Source organism: Diadema antillarum, unplaced genomic scaffold, assembly GCF_040938485.1.
Source record: "Diadema antillarum isolate AM-2024a unplaced genomic scaffold, OU_Dant_1.0 seq00000207_RagTag, whole genome shotgun sequence".
NCBI classification, from domain to species: domain Eukaryota; kingdom Metazoa; phylum Echinodermata; class Echinoidea; order Diadematoida; family Diadematidae; genus Diadema; species Diadema antillarum.
This window is the reverse complement of record NW_027271266.1, coordinates 415,232-438,527: the sequence shown is the minus strand read 5'-3', so window position 1 is coordinate 438,527 and position 23,296 is coordinate 415,232. Positions and strand designations below refer to the sequence as shown.

At 38.3% G+C, this 23,296-nt stretch overlaps 1 protein-coding gene across 1 annotated transcript in view; it reads right to left on the bottom strand.

Annotated features, from left to right (window-relative positions):
- Positions 1 to 19,335, bottom strand: part of LOC139728976 (endonuclease/exonuclease/phosphatase family domain-containing protein 1-like) — a 39,313-nt gene extending 19,978 nt beyond the window's left edge. Inside the window, exons 1-3 of the mRNA XM_071639902.1 lie at positions 19,225 to 19,335; positions 14,292 to 15,361; positions 13,041 to 13,092 (exon numbers count right to left, since the gene is read on the bottom strand). Of these exons, the coding sequence (XP_071496003.1) occupies positions 13,041 to 13,092; positions 14,292 to 15,256 (1,017 nt within the window). The 5' untranslated portion in view covers positions 15,257 to 15,361; positions 19,225 to 19,335. The remainder of the gene's footprint in view (positions 1 to 13,040; positions 13,093 to 14,291; positions 15,362 to 19,224) is intronic.
- Between the last annotated feature and the right edge of the window lie 3,961 nt (positions 19,336 to 23,296).

The following is a 23,296-nucleotide window of genomic DNA, read 5'->3' as shown; positions in this document are numbered from 1 at the left end:
ACATGTAATGGGCTATGTCCTACAGTTCAAAAGAATCATCAACATTATGTTTAGTGTCAGAATATTGTAAAAAGTCATGTGATACTATTTTATCCAGGAAGGCATTTCAAATAAATGAAACAAGTGGATGATATCTACATCTAAGAGTGCAAGTATACGTCAGTGCCAATGTATTGAAAAAAAAAAACAAACAAAAAAAAAAAAACAAGACAATTGACACCGCTATATTAGACAATAATTCATGGTAGCTCTGTTCAACTTTGCTGAAAAGTTTATCATATTGCCAACAATCCGATAATCAGGAAGTAGAAACATGTATATTGCTATCAAGCGCTGTGCTGTTTAAATTAAAAAGCCTATTGAAGTGGAACAGGTGTGTTAAATGGATTTACATTTGTCATAGATATAAACGACTTTTCTTGCCTGGCAAACCAACAAGGTGCCTTGGCGGCAGCACATGACATGACGTAATGTTATTACCAGACTGAGAATGGTGATCTCCTCAGTAACACTTTGAGTGAGGTGCCAGCTGGATAGTTTCTATACTTAGTATCACTGCTATTTAACCAGCTACCATTCAATGTGGTAAATATCATGCAGTGCCTGCCAATGTATGTGTCCTTCCATTATACAATCATTCCTTTTTTCTTGCCAGAAAGTCTGGTTGCTCAGGACAAGTAGCTATTAACCCATTGAGGACAGACTGATTTTGCTACAACATGCATTTCCCATACATGTATACACCTGCCCGAGAATACTCGGGACTCGTCCTCAACGGGTTCAAGTAACCTCGTTGCAACCTGTTTGGGGTAATTCATCTCTCAAAAGTTCAAGCCATTATCTATCTGTTTCCCTAGTCAACTTTGCTATTTAAATGATGGGGGCATTCCCATAGTAAAAGAACAGTGACATGAGAACTCACATTATTACACTTTTACACAAACTTAGCTCTGACAAAAAATAAAATAAAAAAAAATCACAAAGTTTTTTGAAGAACGTTCTGCCCATGCTAAGTTTTAATACTCGTTCCACATGCACTATGTTTTGACAGGGAGAGCGGATTCGGAAGTCACATTAGTAATGTGTGATTTTTGTGCTGTGTGTGTTCTCATTACACAACACCATGCGATGTTTTGGGCAAAGTTTTTGAATAGAAACTATGCACTGACTCTGAGTTACAAGTTTTTGTGCAAAGTTTTCTTTGGAATATGGTATCAAAACTTGCTAGGCAACATTCACCCTGACTAGTGTGCAAGTTTTCAAGGCTAATAAGCATGGCCCTATTGCGGCCTAATTGGATCTTGTATAAGCTACGTATGTCAGCCACTTTAGGCTTTGATGATCATATTTCTACTTGAGGACATTCAAAACAAAACTTGTACAGTATGCAAATGAAAGCTACTGCCAGTAAAATCACGAGTTTGGTTATCACCTCCCTAAAGTGGCTCCAAGTGCTTAGTATGCACATTTGATTAAGGGTGCATTTACTGTAAAGCATGATATATTCGCGGCACGAAATTTTCGCGAATTGGAGCCGACGGGCTTTTTCGCGGCAAGAAATTTTCGCGAATTGCCTCTTGCGTTCAATGCATATAGTGTAGATAAGAAATTTCGTGTGCATTTTAATTTCGCGAATCTTGGCGCTCGCGAAATTCGCGAAATTAAAATGCACGCGAACATTTCTTGTTTTACAGTACTTGAAAAGTTTTAGAGGAATAATCATTCTAGAAACCATACCAAAAGTATTGGGGCATTTTCCTGACGATGGATAAACACAACCATGTTTCATTTATGGCTAGAACCGCTGATTTGAAACAGGACAATTTGAAACACGTATGATCCACAAATGCCTTTCTGCCAGGTATTTAACGCTAAGCCATTTTGATACATAATACATGTTTACACTGCGTGCCTCATGGATCAGTTGACCTCTACTTCCAGGGTCAAACGAGCAAAGCAGTGACATCTCCTGTATTGCGATAATTTATGATTTTTAGCTGAAAGCTGCATCTGCAGAAATGCTTTAAAACCGTGTTCATATATTGGCCTACAATTGTACTCTTTTGAAAAGTATTTAGGAACATGGCTCTACGTTATACATATTTTGGGATGGACCCCGTTTACAGTGCAGGGCTGGGCCCAGCCCAGCCTCAATTGCAGGGCCGAGCTCCGCAATTTTGTCCGTTTACACTGCCAGGCTCGGCCATGCTTTTAATTCAAACCTTTCAATATTTTGTTGTAGTGGCGTTCTGCTTGTAAACAAATACAATTTGGTATAGTCTGGTTTTCAGACCCTTTGCCGACTGGATTCCGTGGCGACGAAGTCGCCGTTCGGGCAAAGGCCTTTGCTGAAGGAAAAATCCTTTGCAGGACAAAACCACCTTAAACTATACTAGTTTTCGACGTTGATATCCTGAATAGCGAAATAGTATGGGCAGAGGGTTTGGAAGCCAGACTAAAATTGGCCGCGCATTTGGTCCAGTTTGCGTTTACACCGAGAAAAGGCCAGGCTCGGCCACGGCTCGGCCGCGGCCGAGACCACCTCCAGAGCGTGGCCAAATACGCGGCCAATTTTGGCCCCGCATTTGGCCATTTGCACGTTTACACTGAAATGAAGGCGGGCTCGACCGCGGCTCAGCCGCGGCCGAGCCTCGCACTGTAAACGGGGTCTTAGATAGACACAGCCATAGTGTGTGTATCCAACTAATTCTGCTTTTATACAGCTGTAGGAGCCCTGTATGATTATTAAATGCCCAGCATATTTGACAATAATCACTATATCTCTTACTTCACAACAAAGAGAGATACTGTAGACAAAGACAAAATTCTGAACCTTGGACATGTAGAGCACTGTACATTGCCTGGACTTGTTATTCATTGAGTCATAAAAGCAGGCCTTCGACAAAACAAAGTCCAGTCAATGTCTTTGAAAATTACTCCATGCTCATAAAAAAGCACAATGTACAGGTTCATATATTTACATCTACTTTTAAAGAATGGATTGTCGCGTCCATTTATCAAAACTGACAGATACTCCACAAGTACGGTTCTGTAGAATATTAGCCACTGTCATACTGACAAAACTTCTCGAAGTTTAACTTTGAGAACATTTTGGAAGTACATTGTATGTCTGTTCACACTGGCAGCCAAATTTCTTGAAGTTTCAGGACTCAACAAGTTTTTAAAGCTTGGATCACTACTGGTGCGCATACGTAACAAAGAAGAAAGCAAATGCTGTCTGACAGCTTCAGAGGCACTACAAAAAAGGAGGTGGAATACCACAGGGTAGTCACTTGACAAACTTCACAAAGTTTCAGCTGCATGCATTCAGATTGCAGAAAATTCTAGAAGATTTGCAGGGGTTTGGGGAAAGTTTCACAAGAAGTTTTCAGGAAATTTGTAGTCACGCTGGCAAAACCTTTGAGAATTTAAAGACACTCAGTCGTGGCGAGTGGTTTGTGCGGCACGGAGACGAACGCAACACGCTGCCTCCTCCATTCTGTATCAAATGTAGTGACCCCCGAATGAGAATAGCGCTGGCTCAATGGGTCAGCGAAAATACGGTAGGCTACAAGAGAGCTCCCTGTGCTTATTTCCTAACCCAAAATGGCTGTCCCAGCGAGCCACGAGAGCTTCCGAATGGACGCACACTCTCAGTGCGCATGCACATGAAGAGAGGCCGAAAGAGCCACGTGTCTTCTGGCCTCTCTCCTCCAATCACCGCAGCTCGCGGTGACAATATTTGTGATTGATGCGTACACACACACGCACACACACACACACACACACACACGCCGCAGCGTCTTCTGGCCTCTCTCCTCCAATAACCGCAGCTCGCGGTGACAATGTTTGTGTATGATGCGTACACACACACGCACACACACACACACTTGTCTCAGTGACAGCATTGCGCAATTGCATGCACAAACTTCAGTCGTTCGGAGTTTACGTACCATTAGGGATGGCGATCGGCTGCCTTTAAAGTTGACAAGTTCTGCCAGTGTGACTGTGGCTACTGAAAGTTTTTGGTATTCAAATACTGCACAGCATGAAATTTTCGTGAATTACAGCCAGTCGTCTTTTTCACAGCATAAAATTTTCACAAATTGCCACTGGCATTCAGTGCATATAGTGTAGACAAGAACTTTCGTGTGGAGTTTAATTTCACCGATCTTGGCTGAGCTCACAAAATTAAAATGCATGCAAAAATTTCTAGGTTTAAAGTATATTCACGTTCTTGTACACACCTTGTACAATCAAAGAAAAGTCTTTTAACATTCTCAAATCAGCTTTCCTTGAGGCTTTATTAGCAGCTACCTGAGATTTAACACAACTACAATTTGAATTCCAACCATGAGAAGGAACCTGTTCATAACAAGTTCATGACAAGGTCACCGTGTGTCCCCTGGGGTTCATAGTGATTGGACAAGGAATTGTTGTTACTTGCAAAATGTTCTAAAACTACTGTGTTTCACTATTCCTGCAGCTTTCTGTTCAAGATGTCAGAAATCCCTTAATGCATACAGCATAGATGTATGTACAATGAAGTCTCCAAATTCCCAAAAATTCTCCTATGAAGACAATGCAATCTCTGCACTTCCTGTTACATTGTGGGTATGCATTGTTCAAAAAGTAGATTGTGCTCTAGTACTGCACTTGTTCTCTTAAACCAATTGCTCTGGGTTATGAATTGATTCTCTGGGCTGACAAAAAAGCAATGTTCATTCTTTACGAACAGAAGCACAATTGATTCAAAAGTTGATAAAGAGAGGCTTACAAGGAACTCATTTTTGTCTATTCTAAAAGACTTCAGTACACAATTTAATCTGTAAAAGAAGCCTAATTGCCATAAAATCCATAAAATACTGTGTCTTTATTCGCAAAGAAATCATGTAGTTCTGTCTTCCTATGAAAAAAGGTATCAAAAACTTGGATTCTGAAGAAAAAAGAATCAGTTGCACAAGAATTCCTGTCAAAATTGGTTTAAAAGCCCTGCTGATCATGAAGAACTGTAAAGAGAGCTGACAGGAGTGCCATGACCACATCAATCATTTTTCTTTTTTTTGGGGGGGGGGGGGGGGAGAGACAAAAAATATATACTGTAAAACATGATATATTCGCGGCATGAAATTTTTGCGAATTGGAGCTGACAGCCTTTTTCATGGCATGAAATTTTCGCAAAGTGCCACTGGCGTTCAATGCATATAGTGTAAACAAGAACTTTCGCGTGCATTTTATTTTCGCGAATCTTGGCGCTCGCGAAATTCGCGAAATTGAAGTGCACGCCAAAATTCCTCGTTTTACAGTAGGCCCTATCAGCTATTAGGCTGTCCACGAGTGACTTTGTTGTTGTTGTTGTTGTTGCTTTTCCTTTTATTCAGTCTATCTATAAAGTACAAACACATACACTCTTTACACAACTCATTTCAATTGAGAGTATAGGAAAAGTTTGGGTTTAAATCTAATTTCTCTGGTTGCTTGTATCCCAAAGTTTTTCACGCTGGAATGTGAAGGTGGCAGGTTGCCAGGAGTAACACACTTCCACCTGCAGCTCAACGTAAACATTTTCATTTTTCTCCCAGCAAAGGTGATAGATGTCACTCTTGTCCATGTCTTGAGAAGGGTGATGTTGATGTTTCATGTAGGCCTACACTGTCTTACAATAAACTTGTGTACCTGTCACCCGCTGAATATTTTGAGTCAGACATGTTTACCAGTCAGAGCCAGAATATGCTGTCGTTGTTTTGGGGTTTTGGTTTGGGTCTGTTTTTACCTTCCGACAACAGAAATTTCACAGGATTCCCCCCCCCCCCCCCCCCCCCCCCCAAGTGCAAAGAGACTTCATGACAGAGCATCCATGACACACTTCCAGTGCAGCACATTGTTCTGGATCACACTCGATTGTTAAAAGCCCTAACTTGCAGTGTAGGTTTGGTACTTAATCTATATTTCAGAGTAGACATTTCTTCTTCCTTTAGTTTTGAAAGGATGATCAAAAAAAGCATTTAAAAGCAAATTATTGACATTTGTCTATATTTAGGAAATATAATTGTAGTATTTGTCACAGGATTTGTAGTATATTTATATTCACATGTACAGATTCAGCAGTCATCAAACAATGAAGACAAACTACAAATGTATGATACTGACACAAAATAATACCAGTGTGGTAATTAAACATTTCACTCACAGTTAATAGATGGTGAATATAAAGTACCAGTCTTAGATTATATTCTTTTCATACAGATAAGAAGTATCATTTTGACTTGAGCTTTAGAGAAAAAAAAAGGGAGCATAACAAAAATCACTCTACATTTCTCACCTCCCTATCAAGGGCTTTTAATAGCTGAACTTTAATGCATGCCATTCTGACACTGAAAACCCACAAGATATAAAATATGGTGTCAGAGGGAGGATGTCTAAAAGCAGTGTTCACCTGTGAACATGATATCCTGTGAACTTCTGCCCTTTCCTGAAACATTTGTTTGCAACAAAATATCAACTCTCGACTAAAAGAATGTTTACATATTACAGAGTATGAATTAATGATGCATAACAAGACTTCAGCTGCCAACATACAATGTTAAGTGATTATTAATGTAGAACTGCTTTGTTGGGGCTACACCTATGATTTTTGTGGAACTGGTGTATATATACAAGTGCTGATAACCAATGACCTCAATGGTCACTACATCAGTCAAACTAAAAACCTGTAAACTCTTTTTTTTTTTTTTTGGCCAAATGCGTAGAGTCCGTGCTCCTGGGAAGGTTAGTCTAATCTTATTTGAAGTGGCAAAAAGTACATGTGATTGCATCATTTGTCACTTTTTACAATGATTTGGATTTGCTACTCTCTCTGCTTAAATAAAAAGCTAAGGCTTTCTTCGACACTGCTGTGTTATTCCCCCCCCCCCCCCCACCCAGACATTACCTTGATTATGGAGGCAGGAGTAATCTCAGTAATCCTTGTCATAACACTCCTCAGAATAGATTTATGACTTTACCTTGAATGTGGTTCAATGAACATTTTATCAGTACAGGTTGTCATGCTGTGCAGGACTTTGGACTTGCATGAAAGTACAGCCTGTCTAATTCTACCTAGAAGTAGTGGCTGCATGTTGTTGGTACAGAGTATCAAACTACATTGTATTACTGGAACTGCATCCTTATTCTACAGGTCACTGTGAATTTTGACTGGCGAAACAGAAGCAAAGCCCTTTAATAGCTAACAAAAAGAAAAAAAAATCCCGGCAATTACTAATAACACCAAGAATTATGTGACATAAATAAATATTAAAAATGTCATAAATGCCATGTCACACATTTATTAAGACTACTAAAGAGAATGCAATTTGGCACCAATGAATATGTCCAAACTTCCTACAAACTAACAAAATTTGGTATTTCCTGCATTACACATCTTCATTCTTTTTTTTTTTCTGTTGTTTTCATCTTGTCACATTACTTTTTTCCACCCAATAATTGAGGCCTGTGGTGACCTGAAATGTGTGCTTAATTTCTTGCTAAGTTTCAAACCCGTGGTTGCAATTCGACTAAAAGAAACTGATTGATTTGCAACATACAAAATGTGGATTCAAAGACCATGGTTTCTCTCTCACTCTTTTCATTCTATAATTGTATTTATCTATAGATTTCTTACATATTTCTTCTCATTTGTATGTTTGTTTGTTTGTTTGTTTGTTGGGGGATAAGGAAGGACAAGTGAAGGAGATACAAGTTCAATCTCAGGGTGGGGTGGACACATTGCATCAGTCATAGGCTATTAAAAACATCATCATATAGGAAAGGTTGCCCAGGTAAGCTCCAAAGTGTTTTTAAAATGAGTGAAGAAAAGAGCCTGCAATATCCAGGTCTGCAAATTTGTGAAAAACACACTGCACTGGAATCTCTTGGCAAGGTTTGACACAGTTCCACTCTAGATAAGGCCCGCCGGCAAAGGCATTTATACATTCTTGCCCATGTACATTCTGTAATCAGTTGCATTATCTGTCCTACTGCCGGTTGCCTTCTCACACCTCAGACTGAAGAAGAAAAAAACAAAGGTCAGACGATTTACAGAAATAAAGGCATTTGCTTTTCCATTGTCTTTTTTTTTTTTTTTTTGGGGGGGGGGACATTTGAACAGCATATAATCACTTCACAGGCTAACTTCCACATCCTAGCTCATGTTTAAATGACATGTTGGACATTACCTTCTCTACTCTTTATTCGCATTTGCGATAATTCTGAATACCCTAACTAAAACATGATATCCAAAAAAACTTTAGAGCCACATTCATTTATTAGGAAATATCTGGCTATTTCCAGTTGCCCTTTGCTTCCACTTTCAAAAAACAAACAAACAAACACCCTTTTTTTAAACTTTAAAACTGCACACCTTTCTTCTTGTCCCAGTTTCATATCTTATTGTGTACAGTTCTTGTATGTTGGGCTTTTATCTTCCTAATCATGCCTGTAATTATGATTATGAAGTGGGGTGTCCTTTCAAAGTTACATAGAGAAGTACATTTCTGTACAGTTGTTGCTAACCACTGTGTGGGCTTCAAAATGAGAAAATAAAATGTCACTGTGAATGCATGAAAGTGTCATATTCTCCACACACATGCAAATACCCGTACAATACATACTTGTACGTGATGTAACATAGTTTTAGTTGAGATGGGGTTTAAGGTTTCAAACTTTTTTTGTGTGAAATAATATGAAGCCTTTAATGAAATATGAAAGAACAGACAATTCCATCCGAAGAGGAATTTTAAGTTTATTTTGATAATGAAAACTGGTTTTGGAATGGCTGAGATATCCAAAAACAAAGGGGTCCTGATAAAAGTTGGGGCCCATCTTTTATTACAACCACTTTGTTTTCACTTTGATTTTGGATACCTTGGCCATTTAAAAACAGATCTTCCTCTCAGAATTGTATGCTCTTTAATATTTCATATTTAGCAGTTTCTAGTTATCTCACAAAAAAAATTCAAACTGCATTTTCCACATCACCCGTAATTATACCGTCCCGTTGAAAGTGTTTGATGCTGGGTTAAAATTAATGTTTACTTTAATGAATTAGCCAAGCATCGCTAATTAAAAGAAAATATCAAGAGGTAATGGAAATCATGGGATGTTACTTTCTCAAATTCAACATTTCTTGCTCCTCCTTTGATTAATGTAAAAACACTGAACATGGACAGCAAATCCTTATTCAGAAGTGAGAAATCATCTTCTTTTCTTGAAGTATTCCTTTCCATTAATCATCACAATAAAAAGAAATATTATGCCTTTATTTGACCTTTAAACCAGTTAGATTCCATACATTAATTTAAAAGAAATAGAACTATCACTGAAGGTGATTAATACCCCCGCTCCAACGATTTTTTTCCCCCCTGATACCAAAACATAACACATGATATATCTTGTGACCGGGTTATAGTCTGTAAAGCGCACTGAGATACTTAACAAGTATGAAATGCACTACACTTGTAAAAACTAGATAATATCACTATTATTATGTGTCTTGCATATCTACACCTATAGATCAAAATAAATACTAAATTTGACTGTAATTGCTTGAATGCTGTGGAATTTACGATTCACAAGGTTTCGGTAAAACTGTGGTTACCATGGCACACTTTGTCTGGCAAACACAAAAATCAGGTCTCCACATGATCTATACCTCAATGCCATAATGTATCCACACCAAATTTGATTTCAATTGCCTTACAATTGTGGAAGTAGTTCACTCCACAAGATTTTCAAGAAAATATGCAGTTACTATGGCAACGCCTTGTCGGGCTCAAACACAAAGAGTGTCTTGGATAACTACACCTATAGATCATTAATTATACATACTAAATTTGAAATAAATTGCTTGAATACTGTGGAAGTAGTTCTCTCCACAAGGTTTTTGAAAATTGCGGTTAACATGGCAGCGCTTTCTCCAACAAACACAAAAAGCATGTCTTGGCACATCTACAGCGCAATGTCATCATGTACCCTAAGTTTAATCTAAATTGCGTCAAAACTGTAGGAGTTGGCAACACAATATTTGCAACAGACCACCCATGCGATCACATGCTGATTCCTATAATATCCCCTTTGCGACTTCGTGTATGCAGGGGTATAAGAATAGTAAAGGGCAAGTCCAAGATAAGGTCCCCTCAGAAGGCAAAATTTCATCTTTCCTCAATATTGACATGTTTGGTATCATTTTGAAGCTTATGAGTTGAAGTTTTGATTTCCATGGAGGGAAAAATTATATTACATAAATTTATGCAAATTTCAAGGGCTTCATTTGCATAAATGTGAAACACAGCGTTACGTATGGGACATTTATAAAAATTCATATTAATTCAAAGGAAAGCAAATGATATTTGATTAATATGTGGACATAAGAAGTTCATCAAATAGTTTAACTTGGTATGAAAATTTAGGGATTATGCAAATGATTATGCAAATTAGCTCGTGTCCTATCATGAGATGTCCCATACGTAACAAATTGAGGTCATTTTTTTAGGTTTTTTCTGAAATTGCTAAGGTTATATTAATGCCCTTTTGGAAAGTTCTAATTTATTGTTTAGAGAAACTAAATACCATAGAAAAAAGAAAAAAACGGTAAAAGGAATATTTTTTATTAGGCATTGAAATAATGTTATGTATGGGACAAATGCGTTACGTATGGGACATCCTCATACATAATGCATGTGAATGCATGTAGCTAGCTGGGAAGGTCTCTCAGTCCACAAATGGTCAATCATCCTGAAGAAAGCATCCCAACATTGTAGCTACTTTTTGAGTTATAGACACTTCAAACAATACATGTACTTGACTGAACAATTTTCAGAAAGGGGGAGGGGAAAGTGGCAAAATACACAATGAAAAATCAGCTTTAAAGGGATGGTATAGTTTTTTGCAGAAATGGGGATTCAGTTTTCAACATTTAATGAGATGATTGGAAACCAATTATATGAATTACTAAAGAGCATACAATCCTAAGACTAGAGGAATTCAAAGTTTAGTGATGGAGATCCAATTTGAAATGGTTGTGATATAAATATTAAAAAAAAAAATAAAGTAAAATGATTTTTTTTTTTATTGCAAGTGATACACAAATTGTCCTTATTCAGGTTTCAATAATAGCCACGACAAAATTCATGGGTATACATACTGAGGTGTGACTCGAATCAATGACCTGACTGCTAGACAGACATCATATATCTACTCGATCACTGGGGTTCCACGCAGCAGGTATTGCTTATTTATAAAAATTAATATTTCTTGTGTCAAGTTGTTTTTTATTGAAACGAAATGGCAAACTGCCCTTCATCAATGGAAGTAAACACTTTAAACTATTCAATTTTTCAGTAGTAACTATCCTGATAAAAATAGGGCATACATACTCAGGTTGGTCATAAAAATATCGAATATGATTAAATATGATTATGATGGTAAATATTTGGGGAATATTGTTCCCTTGTCAATCTGGATCAGTATTTGAGTAATTTCAACTGATTCAATTTCAATAATTATGCAAAAATTTGTTTATGGGTATTTTGCAAAATTACTTTGCAAAATACCCATAAACATGTCTCTCCACACACTAAACGAATGGGGGACAAAGGGTATGCATACTCAGGTTGGTCATAAAAATATAAGAATATGATTGAATATGATTAGGATGGTGAATATTTGGGGAATATTGTTTCCTTGACAATCTGGATCAGTATTTGAGCAGTTTCAACTGATTTTACTTCAATAATTATGCAAAATACCCACAAACATGGTTCTTCACACACTAAATGAATGGGGGACAAACTGTCCCATACGTAACTGTCCCATACGTAACATGTCATGTCTGTCTTTAATTAGAACCTGTAATTAGAGCTTTTTGCCTAATGACACGAAACTTACCTGTGATAATCTTGAGTGTTGTGACTTTCATCACAGTGAGTTACAAGTTGTAGAATGAAATACTTTCAGAGAGTTTTGAGGTTGAAAAAAATGTTCAAAAAAACAAAATTTTTCTGGTCCCATACGTAACGGCACACATTTTCTCTTCTAAAATATAATTGTGAAGGTCATTTTTCTCCATTTTTTGCATGATTATACTTCTCCTAGATATCAATCACCATGATAAAGTTTAATATGATCAAAGGCCATTAACACTATTTTTCAGGTCATAAAAGTCTCTGAATGTCCCATACGTAACGCGCGTGTTATCTTGGACTTGCCCTAAAGAGAAATTATTATTCCTGCAGAGTTTCAAAATGCACACAACACATCGAACCATAGTAAATACCCATGGATATATTGCAAAATACCCTTACACATAGAATGAACTTATAACACGATTGACAACAAGAACACATGTACAATGGTACATTGTACAAGTGTAGTTGGTGCATAAAACTGCTGGTATCCATTGTACTATGCATCTGCAGACAACAACGCCCTCAGAGAAGGATAATCTCAAAGCAGATATGCTTTCAATGAATTTTGCAGTCATGTGTTCTAAACAGACATTTGACCTCTTCTCTAATCAACATGAACTTACTGGTAGCAACGTGCCAGCAAAGAATAACACATACTTACTTGTAATAGCCAACTGACCGTAGCTGTGTATAGTGATTAAAGAGATCTATTGTATGTACAAGAGACCCCTGAATTATCACATCAAGCCTTTTTAGATCACCAAACAAGCAGCAATTCTGCCAAGTTTAACAGTCAACCAAAGTTAAAGTAAAGACTGCATTTGCATGCTCTGTATCCTCTTGCAACATCCTGACAGACAACACACAAACACACTCATTTGACATCACGACCTAATATGTACACCACACTGCATCCTATCCTAATACTGATTTTCAAGATCACAACATCATAAAATGTGCATCTGAAGAGATCAAAGAGTGCATGAGAGTCTGTTGAGACCAACTACAGTGATATGACTTGACAAGAACTTGGAAGACTCTCATGTGCATGCAGACAAATCAAGAGAGTTTATATCAAACTATCGCATAACTTCTTACCTCGTCTAGTGCAGTACTGTCTACGATATCTTGGCAAGCTAGTAGACCGAGTCTGTGGGGAATAATAGACAGGAAATAACGGCATTTTGTTTTTCAACACACACTCTGGCTACACTGCATTGAACACTGCGCAATGACTGCTTCTAACCTTCTCTTCTTGATCAATGTCAAATCAAACAATGGTAGGATTTTAAAATATTGAATTCTGAATATCAATTTACTTCTCTCTTGGTCTCAAGCACAAGCAGTCTTCTGGAGAGACCACCAAGAAAATTGTGGCAAGGTGTTATTGTTATTCCTGTTGCACAAAAGCAAGTTTTCACCATCAAAAGGCTGGTAAGATTGCTTTTCAAGAAAATAATTTAAGTGCCTTTATAATAAAAGATGCTTCCACAGGATACATTTGTTACACAATTTGTGAAAAAAAAAATGTTCATGATAAACCAAAAATAAACAAAATCTACACTTCTAGCTGACACATAATCTAATTGCCTGTACTTAAACTATCCTTGAAAAATATACTTGGATTACGATGATTTTAAATGCACAACAGCCTGTGTTAAAATCTGAAAAACAGATGTTTGAGGAACAAATGATGAAGAATGTCTTGAAGTTATGGTATTAAAAAGTAGTAAAAATTACTCTAAATCTGCAGAATCTGTGGAATATGTAGACAACTTTTTGAACTTGCAGTATGTTAAACTTTGGAAAGTAGTCAGAACCTAAGGTAATGTCATATATCTTCCTTTACTGAAATCATAACAGCCACTTTTTGCATAATGAAGGTGGACTTTCATTGAAACTACCCATAACTTTCCTCAAATTCCTTGGCTAAATGGCAGTTAGCTTGAGAAGAAAGCAAAGGATCATGTTGCTTCTTGGATGGGCATACAGCATAAACAATTATCCCCTTAATCCCCTCTACTATCCTTTTGGTATTACAAGAGGTACTATTCAACTGTCATGAAATAATGACATTCCACACTGTGTCAGACATTAGAGTCAGTTAATCTAAAACTATTTTTCCAGCATTAGAAATCAGTTCAGGCTGTGATGAGCCATTTTTTTTTCAGATGTCATGAACATCACTTTATAGTGATGATACCTTCACACACATTGATATTATATATTGTAGGTGTTCACATGAGCTGGGGGTAAATAACTTTGCAAGAATATATAAAAAATCAATCTCTAGACATGGCCAAACATAAAGATACCAGTAATCACATGAAAAGACCTCAGTTTGCTTACCCATTTTCTAATATTGTCATGCAGATCACTTCTCTGACACCTGGATTCCTCACTTTTTCCAGGGTTAACTGCTGGAGGTTCCAACTGGCCAAACGCACCCTGCCAATTCTGTGCGATGACGACCGGCGCAATAATGTTCGGCTCTTTCTCCTTGGCATAGTGGCAAATGGGGTAGGCATAGCAGGGCAGTCTGTCTGTGTGGCAGCAGTGACTTGAGTTTTCTTACAACCCACTCCAGAAGGCAGGGATCCGTTTGGCCGATCCCGCAAGAGTGGAAGAGAATCCGAGGAGAAATCCTCAATGACGGACACCGATGTCGATGTGCTACACATGCTCTCATTGTCGTCAATGGTCAGATAGTTTCTGATCTTTTCAAAATAGTAGGTGCCAATGTCGGGAACCTTGCTGACATCCGTGAGGAACTTAAAGTGGCCATATTCATTTCTAAAGTCCACGATTCGCTGGGCAAGTTCTGACCCGATGCCCGACACCTTGCTCAATTCTGCTGGAGTGGCTTTATTCACATCTACTCGGGTCTCTGGGCTATGTTTCACCACAGGAGCTGAACCTGGACGATGGCCACTCTTGCGGCTGGAAGAGGGCGTGGCCTGGCAGCCGGGGTCATACTTCCCACAGTAAATCTCCATGCGTATCAGGCCCAGCTTATTGGCACCAACACCCGACACGAGGGCGAGATCCTCTGCTTTACGAAAGCCCCCGATGTGGTTGCGGTATTGCAGAATGTTTCTGGCAATGTTACGGTTGATGTTTGGGAGGGTCATGAGCTCCTCCTCCGTGGCCTGGTTGATGTTGAGCTGGTCCAGCGTCATGACGAAGTCATTGGCACTGTAGGTAGCGCTGATGTCCCGCCGATGTCGCTTGTGCGTCGGTGACATGAGATCGTGCTCGCTGTGGAGGCGGGATTTCTTGGGACGCCGCCCACAGCAGCTAGTGACCATACCCATGATTGGCTACTGATGGCACAAATGCTGAACTGACGTCCTCCAGCCATCAACTATATAAAGTGTGTATTGTGTGTCATTGTATGGAAACTGGTCAGTGCTTGTGACCTGCATGGATTATAAACAGAAAGAAAATGTGAAGACATAGCTAGGCTTATTCAATCCTGCACTTAAAAAAACAAGACAGACAATAGTTCTTCGAAGTAACATACAAAGAGAAAAAAACCTGAATGGCTGTTGAATATTACAGAAATAGGATGAAGGAAAAATAGACACTAAAGCAAGAGTACAATGGAATATGCAGTATTTCTTTTTCTGCTATATAATGCAGATGGACTCCACTTGGGCAAACTCAAGTAGACAGTATAATGGCTGCTCAAAATGTAAATCTTGAATACCTATGCTCTACTGTATCTTCTGTAATCATTCTGAACTGAAACAAAAACAGGTCTAGAATATTTCAACAGGCATAGTCACTATACTCACTGCCTATAATACTATACAAACTTTGATCCCACAATGCTTTACCAATACCCATACAGACACACAACGTATCAAGAAGGAAAAAAAATGCAACAAAACAAAAACAAAACAAAATAAGGGAAAACACATCCAGGTGAGTCTGAATAGTCAAATTATGATTATCTTTGCAGATAAATGTTAAAGGGACTGTGCAGTACTGGTTGAGGTGAGGATTCAGGTTTATAACATTTCTAAGTGGGATAATGAGAATGAGTCATATGAAATATGAAAGAGCATGTAATTTCAAAAAAGATTCAACATTTATTTGATGAAAATTGGTTTTCAAATGGCTGAGGTATCCAAAAACGTGATAATAATAAAAGGCGACAGGCCACACCTTTTATTAGGATCTCTTTGTTTCACCTTGTTTTTGGATATTTCAGCCATTTCAAAACCGATTTTCATCAGATAAACTTTTTATTCCCCTTAGAATTGCATGCTCTTTGACATCTCATAGAGTGGCTTCTGAATATCTCGCAAAATGTTAAAAGCTAAATCCTCACCTCAACCAGAACTGTGCAGTCCCTTTAAAGGTTCGTGCAACATTTAGTTCGGCCAATAATCCCTTTCTGTTCGAATTGATGACTTAATATGACTCGGTCCAGAGGAACCTGAGAGAGCTACACTGAATTGACTGCCAGTGCATGCGCACACATCACATGCGCACAAACCCAAATCCATTGACTGGATGAGATGTCTGTGTGTGCATGCGCTGGCCGTCAATTCAGTGTAGTTCTCCCAGGTTCCTCTGGATAGTGTCACATTAAGTCATCAATTTGAACAGAAAGGGACTATTGGCAGAACTAAACGTTGCACGAACTCTGTTGTCAATACTTCAAATTTACTGGTAAGTCTTTAAATTGAAGAAATTTTTCGATTTTAAGTTGATATTTGTCCGCTATACTAATCTGTCATGATCGTGAATGCTACGATGCGTAGCCCCATTATGCTATGCGTATGGGGCTGCGCTGCTGCTGGACCCTGTTTCATAAAGGAAAGCTGTTCATAAAGTTACGAACAACTTACGAGTGACCAGTTCTGATGTGCTATACTTATCAGAATTTCCATTATTCAGCACAAGAACTGATCACCAGTCACTCGTAAGTCGTTCGTAACTTTACAAGCAGCTTTATATGAAACACCCCCCTGCGGCCCTGGTCGTGACTCGTAGTTAGTGACCTAATGACCTATCTTTATTAGGGTGTCTGTAGCATTTTTGCAACTTTTGAAATTCTATAAAAGGTGGATTATAAACTATTTCATATGGAAGAAAAATGTGTCATTAGCATATATTTCAAATTTCATGGCAAAATAATTATTCTATCTCGAGAAATTCAACTTTCAAATCACTGCAATATTACAACTTTTTTTTGACGAGCACGCACGAAAATGTGTCCAAATCATGTTTGCAAACAAGGCCGATAAGTGGCATTCGCGTGCAGATCGCCAGCGACCGGTTAATGAGCGTACAGCGGATTGCTAAAACGCGTAACCAGCGCAGAAGCCACTCCCCCTCGTGTCGTCATAATACATGTTGTGCGTACATGTACAGCGCTCAGCGTTGTGAATGAATACGTAGCGCATGCATTCCGGCCCAGCTAACATCGGCGGACGAGCTAGCGAGCGTGCATTTGAGTGTATTACACACTGTACACACACGCTATATGCGCTACACTACGTACGTGTGTACACACGTACACAGCTGGCTACTGAATGCGACGACTATTAAACACGTCGATGCTGTCGAGATCTATGGCAGTTCAAGTGAAAATGTTATATGGTTATTTAGCCATGAATGCCACTTTACCACCATTCGTGGCTGAAGAGTGTAGCTTCCAAAATCGTTGCTTGCCCTTTTTTGTCGATTGGAAGTTCAGTCGTAAAAATCGGTATTTGTACCTACCTTCCACCGCGGTGTACCGCTTCACAATTGACTTGCCTGATAAGGTGCGTTGTGTAGCCTAGGCCTATCTGTTACAGTGTTGTGCTGCATAAGATCGCGAGAAAGACTGTAACTCGTGCATCGTTAGTGCACTTTTCTATTGAAGTATTAAAAAAAGATAAATAAGGCTCTACATGGTCATTCGTTTGGATTGCTAACTCATACATTGTAAGCCTGTTATGATCATTATCAATCCAGTAATAGTACATGTACTTTGACTACGTTGAAACTGATGCGCCAGGTGGTTTACGAGCGTGTTACATACATGCACATTGTGAATGCTGGGCAATCGTAACCCCATAGAACTCAGTGCTGTAGAACTATCGCAAGCGAAGCGACGTGACAGCTAGCTAGCCTAGCTCAGTCTGTTTTCAGTGGCACGGGTGTGCGCGCGCGCACGTACTCGTAAGTAGACACACACACAGCGATCTAGCGAACTACATTGTATGTAGCTACGTAGCTACCTAGTACCTTGCGACGGTAGTCACACTGCTGACCTACACGTGTAGGTCCGTGAGATACACACACAGCGCGCGAGCTAGCTGCATGCGCGCCATGTGGCGGCGAATGCGTGTAGATTTACATATGTATGAGCGTATTTGCTCGGACGTTACTATGGTTGTTGCATACGAAGCCACGCCTAACACGTTCGCTGAGATCAAAAAGTTATTGCAAGGGGTATCTTCTAGGCAATATCCCCAGTCCAAGACGTGGAGCTAGCGAAAAACCGACCTCACCATCGGATTCAGCACATCCTAAACTACTCGCATGCCACACGCTGGTACAAGTAGCGAAGCAGACGCCGAGATATCGAGATAGGTGTGATTCTAACGACATTCACACCAATTTATCGTCGGAGTCATGTACCAGCGCTTCGATAGATTATGGAGCAAAACTTCCTCTTTCATATGATACCAAATTTGTTAGGATTCGATAGCGGCATGGACCGAGGATTTTGCAATAAATGCGATTTTTTAGCACAAAACGCGGGGTCAAAACAGCGTAGGCGCGCGACTCCATTGTGTTCTATGGGGCTTGCGTGTTGTAAGATAGGGGCGCGTTTTGTCCGAAGGTTGGCAGTGCGCGATCAGACACCCTATCTTTATTACTAATACTATTTTTATTTTTATCAACAAAAAGCAGACTTTTCAAAAGAATGTTGACAATACCAAACAATAAATCTATTGACACTTGGCGTCTGCTGATAGATACCGCGATGATAATTGATATGGAAGGATGAATTTATGTAAATTACGAATTATTTTAGCTGCTTGTATTTCATCCCAACAGAAATGTCTATACGTGGGGTCACCATCATCAACGTTATTTAACTCAATGCATCTCTGGAGTAAAATTATGCCGTGTTGTTTGGACAGAACGTACATTTACTAACCAGTAAAACGATATATATCGTATCATCAATACTTCAACTAGAGACATAATGAGTCGCGTAAAGACTTTAGGATGTGATTTAGAAGGGTTTAGGTAAATATTGACATAGACTTACCAGACCGCAGTCACGAAATACAGACATCCATCTCCGCCAGCACACTGACGATCCGACGACTCGACGACTCGACTCGCTCGACTGTGTGCATGCAAAGACCGTACGTACATGTACTATGACTTCTATGAGAAAGTGAATGTGTATGACAAACACCATCAGCTGTGCACTTACATTACGATGCTGTACACGGCCGCTAGCTACACTACGACTTGATCGCTCGACCCACATGCAAAAGAGAGCTAGGTACAGGTGAAACCTTGCCTGTGATTTATCAATAGGGGGAGCTGCTCCGTGAAGTCGACACTTGCACATCCTGTGTACTATAAAAAGTACTGAGTAACTAAAGGGGGTAAGACCTACGAACATGCATGTACTACCAGAAGAAAATCAAAATAGTAAAAAGGCGTTTGTATCGACACAAAAACGAAAGTAACAAAAGGGGAAAATGACTAATAAAGTGATAACAACAAATATTATAATGGAACGTCTCTTGCTTAGTTTTTTATTTGGTTGTGGTCTGGGAGTCAAGGTCAAAGGCTACAGAACTGCAAAATGGAATGTCCTCTTTGGTGTTTCTTTCGTGTAGGTCTACAGTCAGCTGTATAGCTTTCTAACTATCTCCATAGAGTATGCATCCAAAGATGAGAATTTGAAAGTTCAGTGACTTCAAGCCATCCACCCCCCCCCCCCCCCAAAAAAAAAAAAAAAAAATAGATAAATGAATAATAAAATGAAATAAAAGGGGGAGGGGCGATGGCTGACAACAAGCAAAAAATATATAATACTTCATCATTCAATTTTGTACAGCTATGACTAATAAGAGATGTAAAGGTTGTGGAAACTTATGATTTCAAGTATTACATTGTTTAGTCCTCTTCTTGAGATCATGTTGTTTTTCACTGGAATGTATTCCAGAAATAATGGCCATTATATAGTTTCAATCAAATGAGATTATTTTGTTTTTACTTGCAAAAAGGGACATTTGGTGTTTGAAGAATTGAAAAAAAAGTTACCGTACTGAGAAAGCAAGTCCTTTGAGAAATAAGAAAGGGAAGTGGGCTTACTGTTCATAACATAACAAACTATACTCTGTAATGTCTAAAATGTCTACAGGTGTATTGGCATTACAATATATATGTGTATATATATATATATATATATATATATATATATATATATATATATAATTTTTTTTTTTAAAGTTATCATTCTACCTAACACATGTCACATTTTTTTTTAATGATCATAAATCACCCAGTATGCCTATGAATCAAATCTTCAGCAATCTGATGCTTTTGTAATGTGTCTGTGCCACATGAATTTTCCTGTGATATTTACTTTGTTTACAGCTAGCTCACTTTGGAGCACATGCTACATAGATGTGAACATACCAACAGACAGGCAGACATAGAGAGCCTGAAAGGACAATCAGATAGACAAGGAAAGACTGACATACATGGATAGCTTGAAAGATGGATAGATGGACAGATAGGAGGAGAGTGGATATATAGACAGGTAGAAAGGTGGATAGATAAATTAGGTTTGTGGCTGGCTTGATTGCAGAAATATGGATATATAGGTACATTCAAAGACAGAAATAGATAGTTAGCAAGCTAGTTTGATAGATAGATAGTCTATGGATAGATAAATAGATAGATAGATAGATAGATAGATAGATAGATAGATAGACAGACAGACAGATAGATAGATGGATGAATAGATATAAAGATAGATAGATGGATAGATGGATGGATAGATAGATAGATAGATAGATAGATAGATAGATAGATGGACAGATAGATGGACAGATAGATAGTAAAAGTGACATAAGGTTATACATGTAATTATACAGACATACCAAGTGCATGGCTGGATCAAACTGTGTCATAATAATTTCAGATGAGAAAACTACATGATACAGGAAAGAATCAGTTCCACTGAGTTTATTTCTGCATTATTTCCAGACCAGTCAGGCGTCAAAGCTGAAACAGTCATATATAGAACACAAGTGTCAATTTCCCACAATACAAGTATCACTAAATCTAATGGTTGAAAACAAACACTAGATCAAAGCATAAACATGGTTCTACTTCATTATCATCTCACGCTCGTCCACTCCTGGCTCAACTTTTATAAACACAACGAAATAGAGCATAACAATACATGTGATTCTTGCATTGCATGTACATCAAGGACTGTGCATATATGCATACTAATTGTATAAATATGCTGTTAAAATTTACCAAGTAAGCAGAAAACCCGAACACGAGGCTTACCTTCTGAAGATCAGACTAAAGTATGAACTTCATGGCACATATGTGTCTGGTTTTTCCATTACCCTCTACATAGATATCAATGCCTGGGTGGGTTTTGTTTATGTTTATGTTTTTGTTTTGTTTTTTTTTTCAACGTAGGTAAGAGTAAGCAACTCTGCCTTCACAGATTATCTGCTCAATCTTGGCTGATTTTTTTTCCATAGCATCTGCCTCTGAATATGCTTCATACAGTCTTTTACACGACACACACACACACATAGAAATACACAATATGATAGTGAGTATCACAGGAAAACCACATCAATTGAAATCAAATTGTATCACATTGGGCATACCTATTTTCGCATAAAAAGTTTGTTATCATACATATCCCACTGCCTCTCGCTATCAAGTCTACGGAAATTTCATAATCTTGTAGGGGAAGCAAATTAAACACCTTATCCACAGGTTGTCACATAAAATCTGCTGCCAGCATTTATTTACTCTACTGCACGCATCTTTGCCTATTACTGGTGCGGATATTTTTCGTTGAAAGGACTGTACATTTGCAAGTAGACTACGATTTCATAAATGGCTCAATACTATTTTTTTTTCTCTACCTGTCCTGGGACCATGGGCAAGACACATGTCCCTCTAACCATAGATCTTAGCCCTATTTACATGTTCTAGTAATGAAATTAGCCAGTGGGATTTAATGTCTCTACCTGGAGCATGAAAGCAATCTCCTATGGGATCGGGAGAACAGCCCCAAGAATGTTCTGTCTGTGGGGAAGCATCACAAATGGCCAGACGTCACTCTTATTCCGTGGCAGCATATCCTAAAAAATATTTGTCTCATGAAAGGATATTACAGATGGTTTCAATTACCAGTTGATCATCTTTGTCATATCATCGAATGGTATTTAGAGTACTCTACATGTATGTGACATAATAGATTGTATACACAACAACACATCTACTTGTATTCAGATTGTCTATAAATAGTCTTTACACACTGTGCTGGCAAACCTACAATTCAGCACCTCACAAAAATTTTGTAATACCTGTACAGTCCGACCTCAATTATCTCACCCTCTCTTATCAATATTTCTCTATTAAAGGTCCTGTTCACCATTGGGAGCAGTGAGTTTAAAAAAGATTGAGATATCACATTTGATGCATATGTGTAGGTCAATTGTATCACAAAACATCCTACCATATCAAAAATTGGCAATAAAGCCTAAAATATGAGGAGATGTCACTATTTTTCTCACTAAATAAAATCATCACTGTAGATGGTTTAGTCTAGAAACAATTTTATTAAAACTACTGTTCATATTTTGTATATTTCACAATACTCATCATTGATTATAATGAATGAAAATTTTACATTGTTAGTTTATATCCCTACCTCACATTTTAGAACTATTTTGAAGCACTAAAGCTGGGTTTTTGTTTCATTTGAAAATGGTATTAAAATGATGCCTTTAACTGGATGAGTTCACTCAGTTAAGACAAACACACAGGGGACTTTAAACTCAATTCAAACTCCTACAAAAGCTGATCTACTATTTATATCAGAAATATGTCAAGAACTTTACATTGAAATGTTTAAATTTCTGTAAACAAGGAGTATGATTTTAAGCAGGCTAGCTTTTATGAAGTATACCACTGTTGTTGTGTACACAAACTACTTTGCTACCGCTGAGTTGGCAGCTACATGTGGCACTAACATGTACATTGCTTTTCCGATATCCATCCAAATTGCTTATCCGAATGAGCATTGGTCCCGACATGGACAGATAACAGAGGTCAGA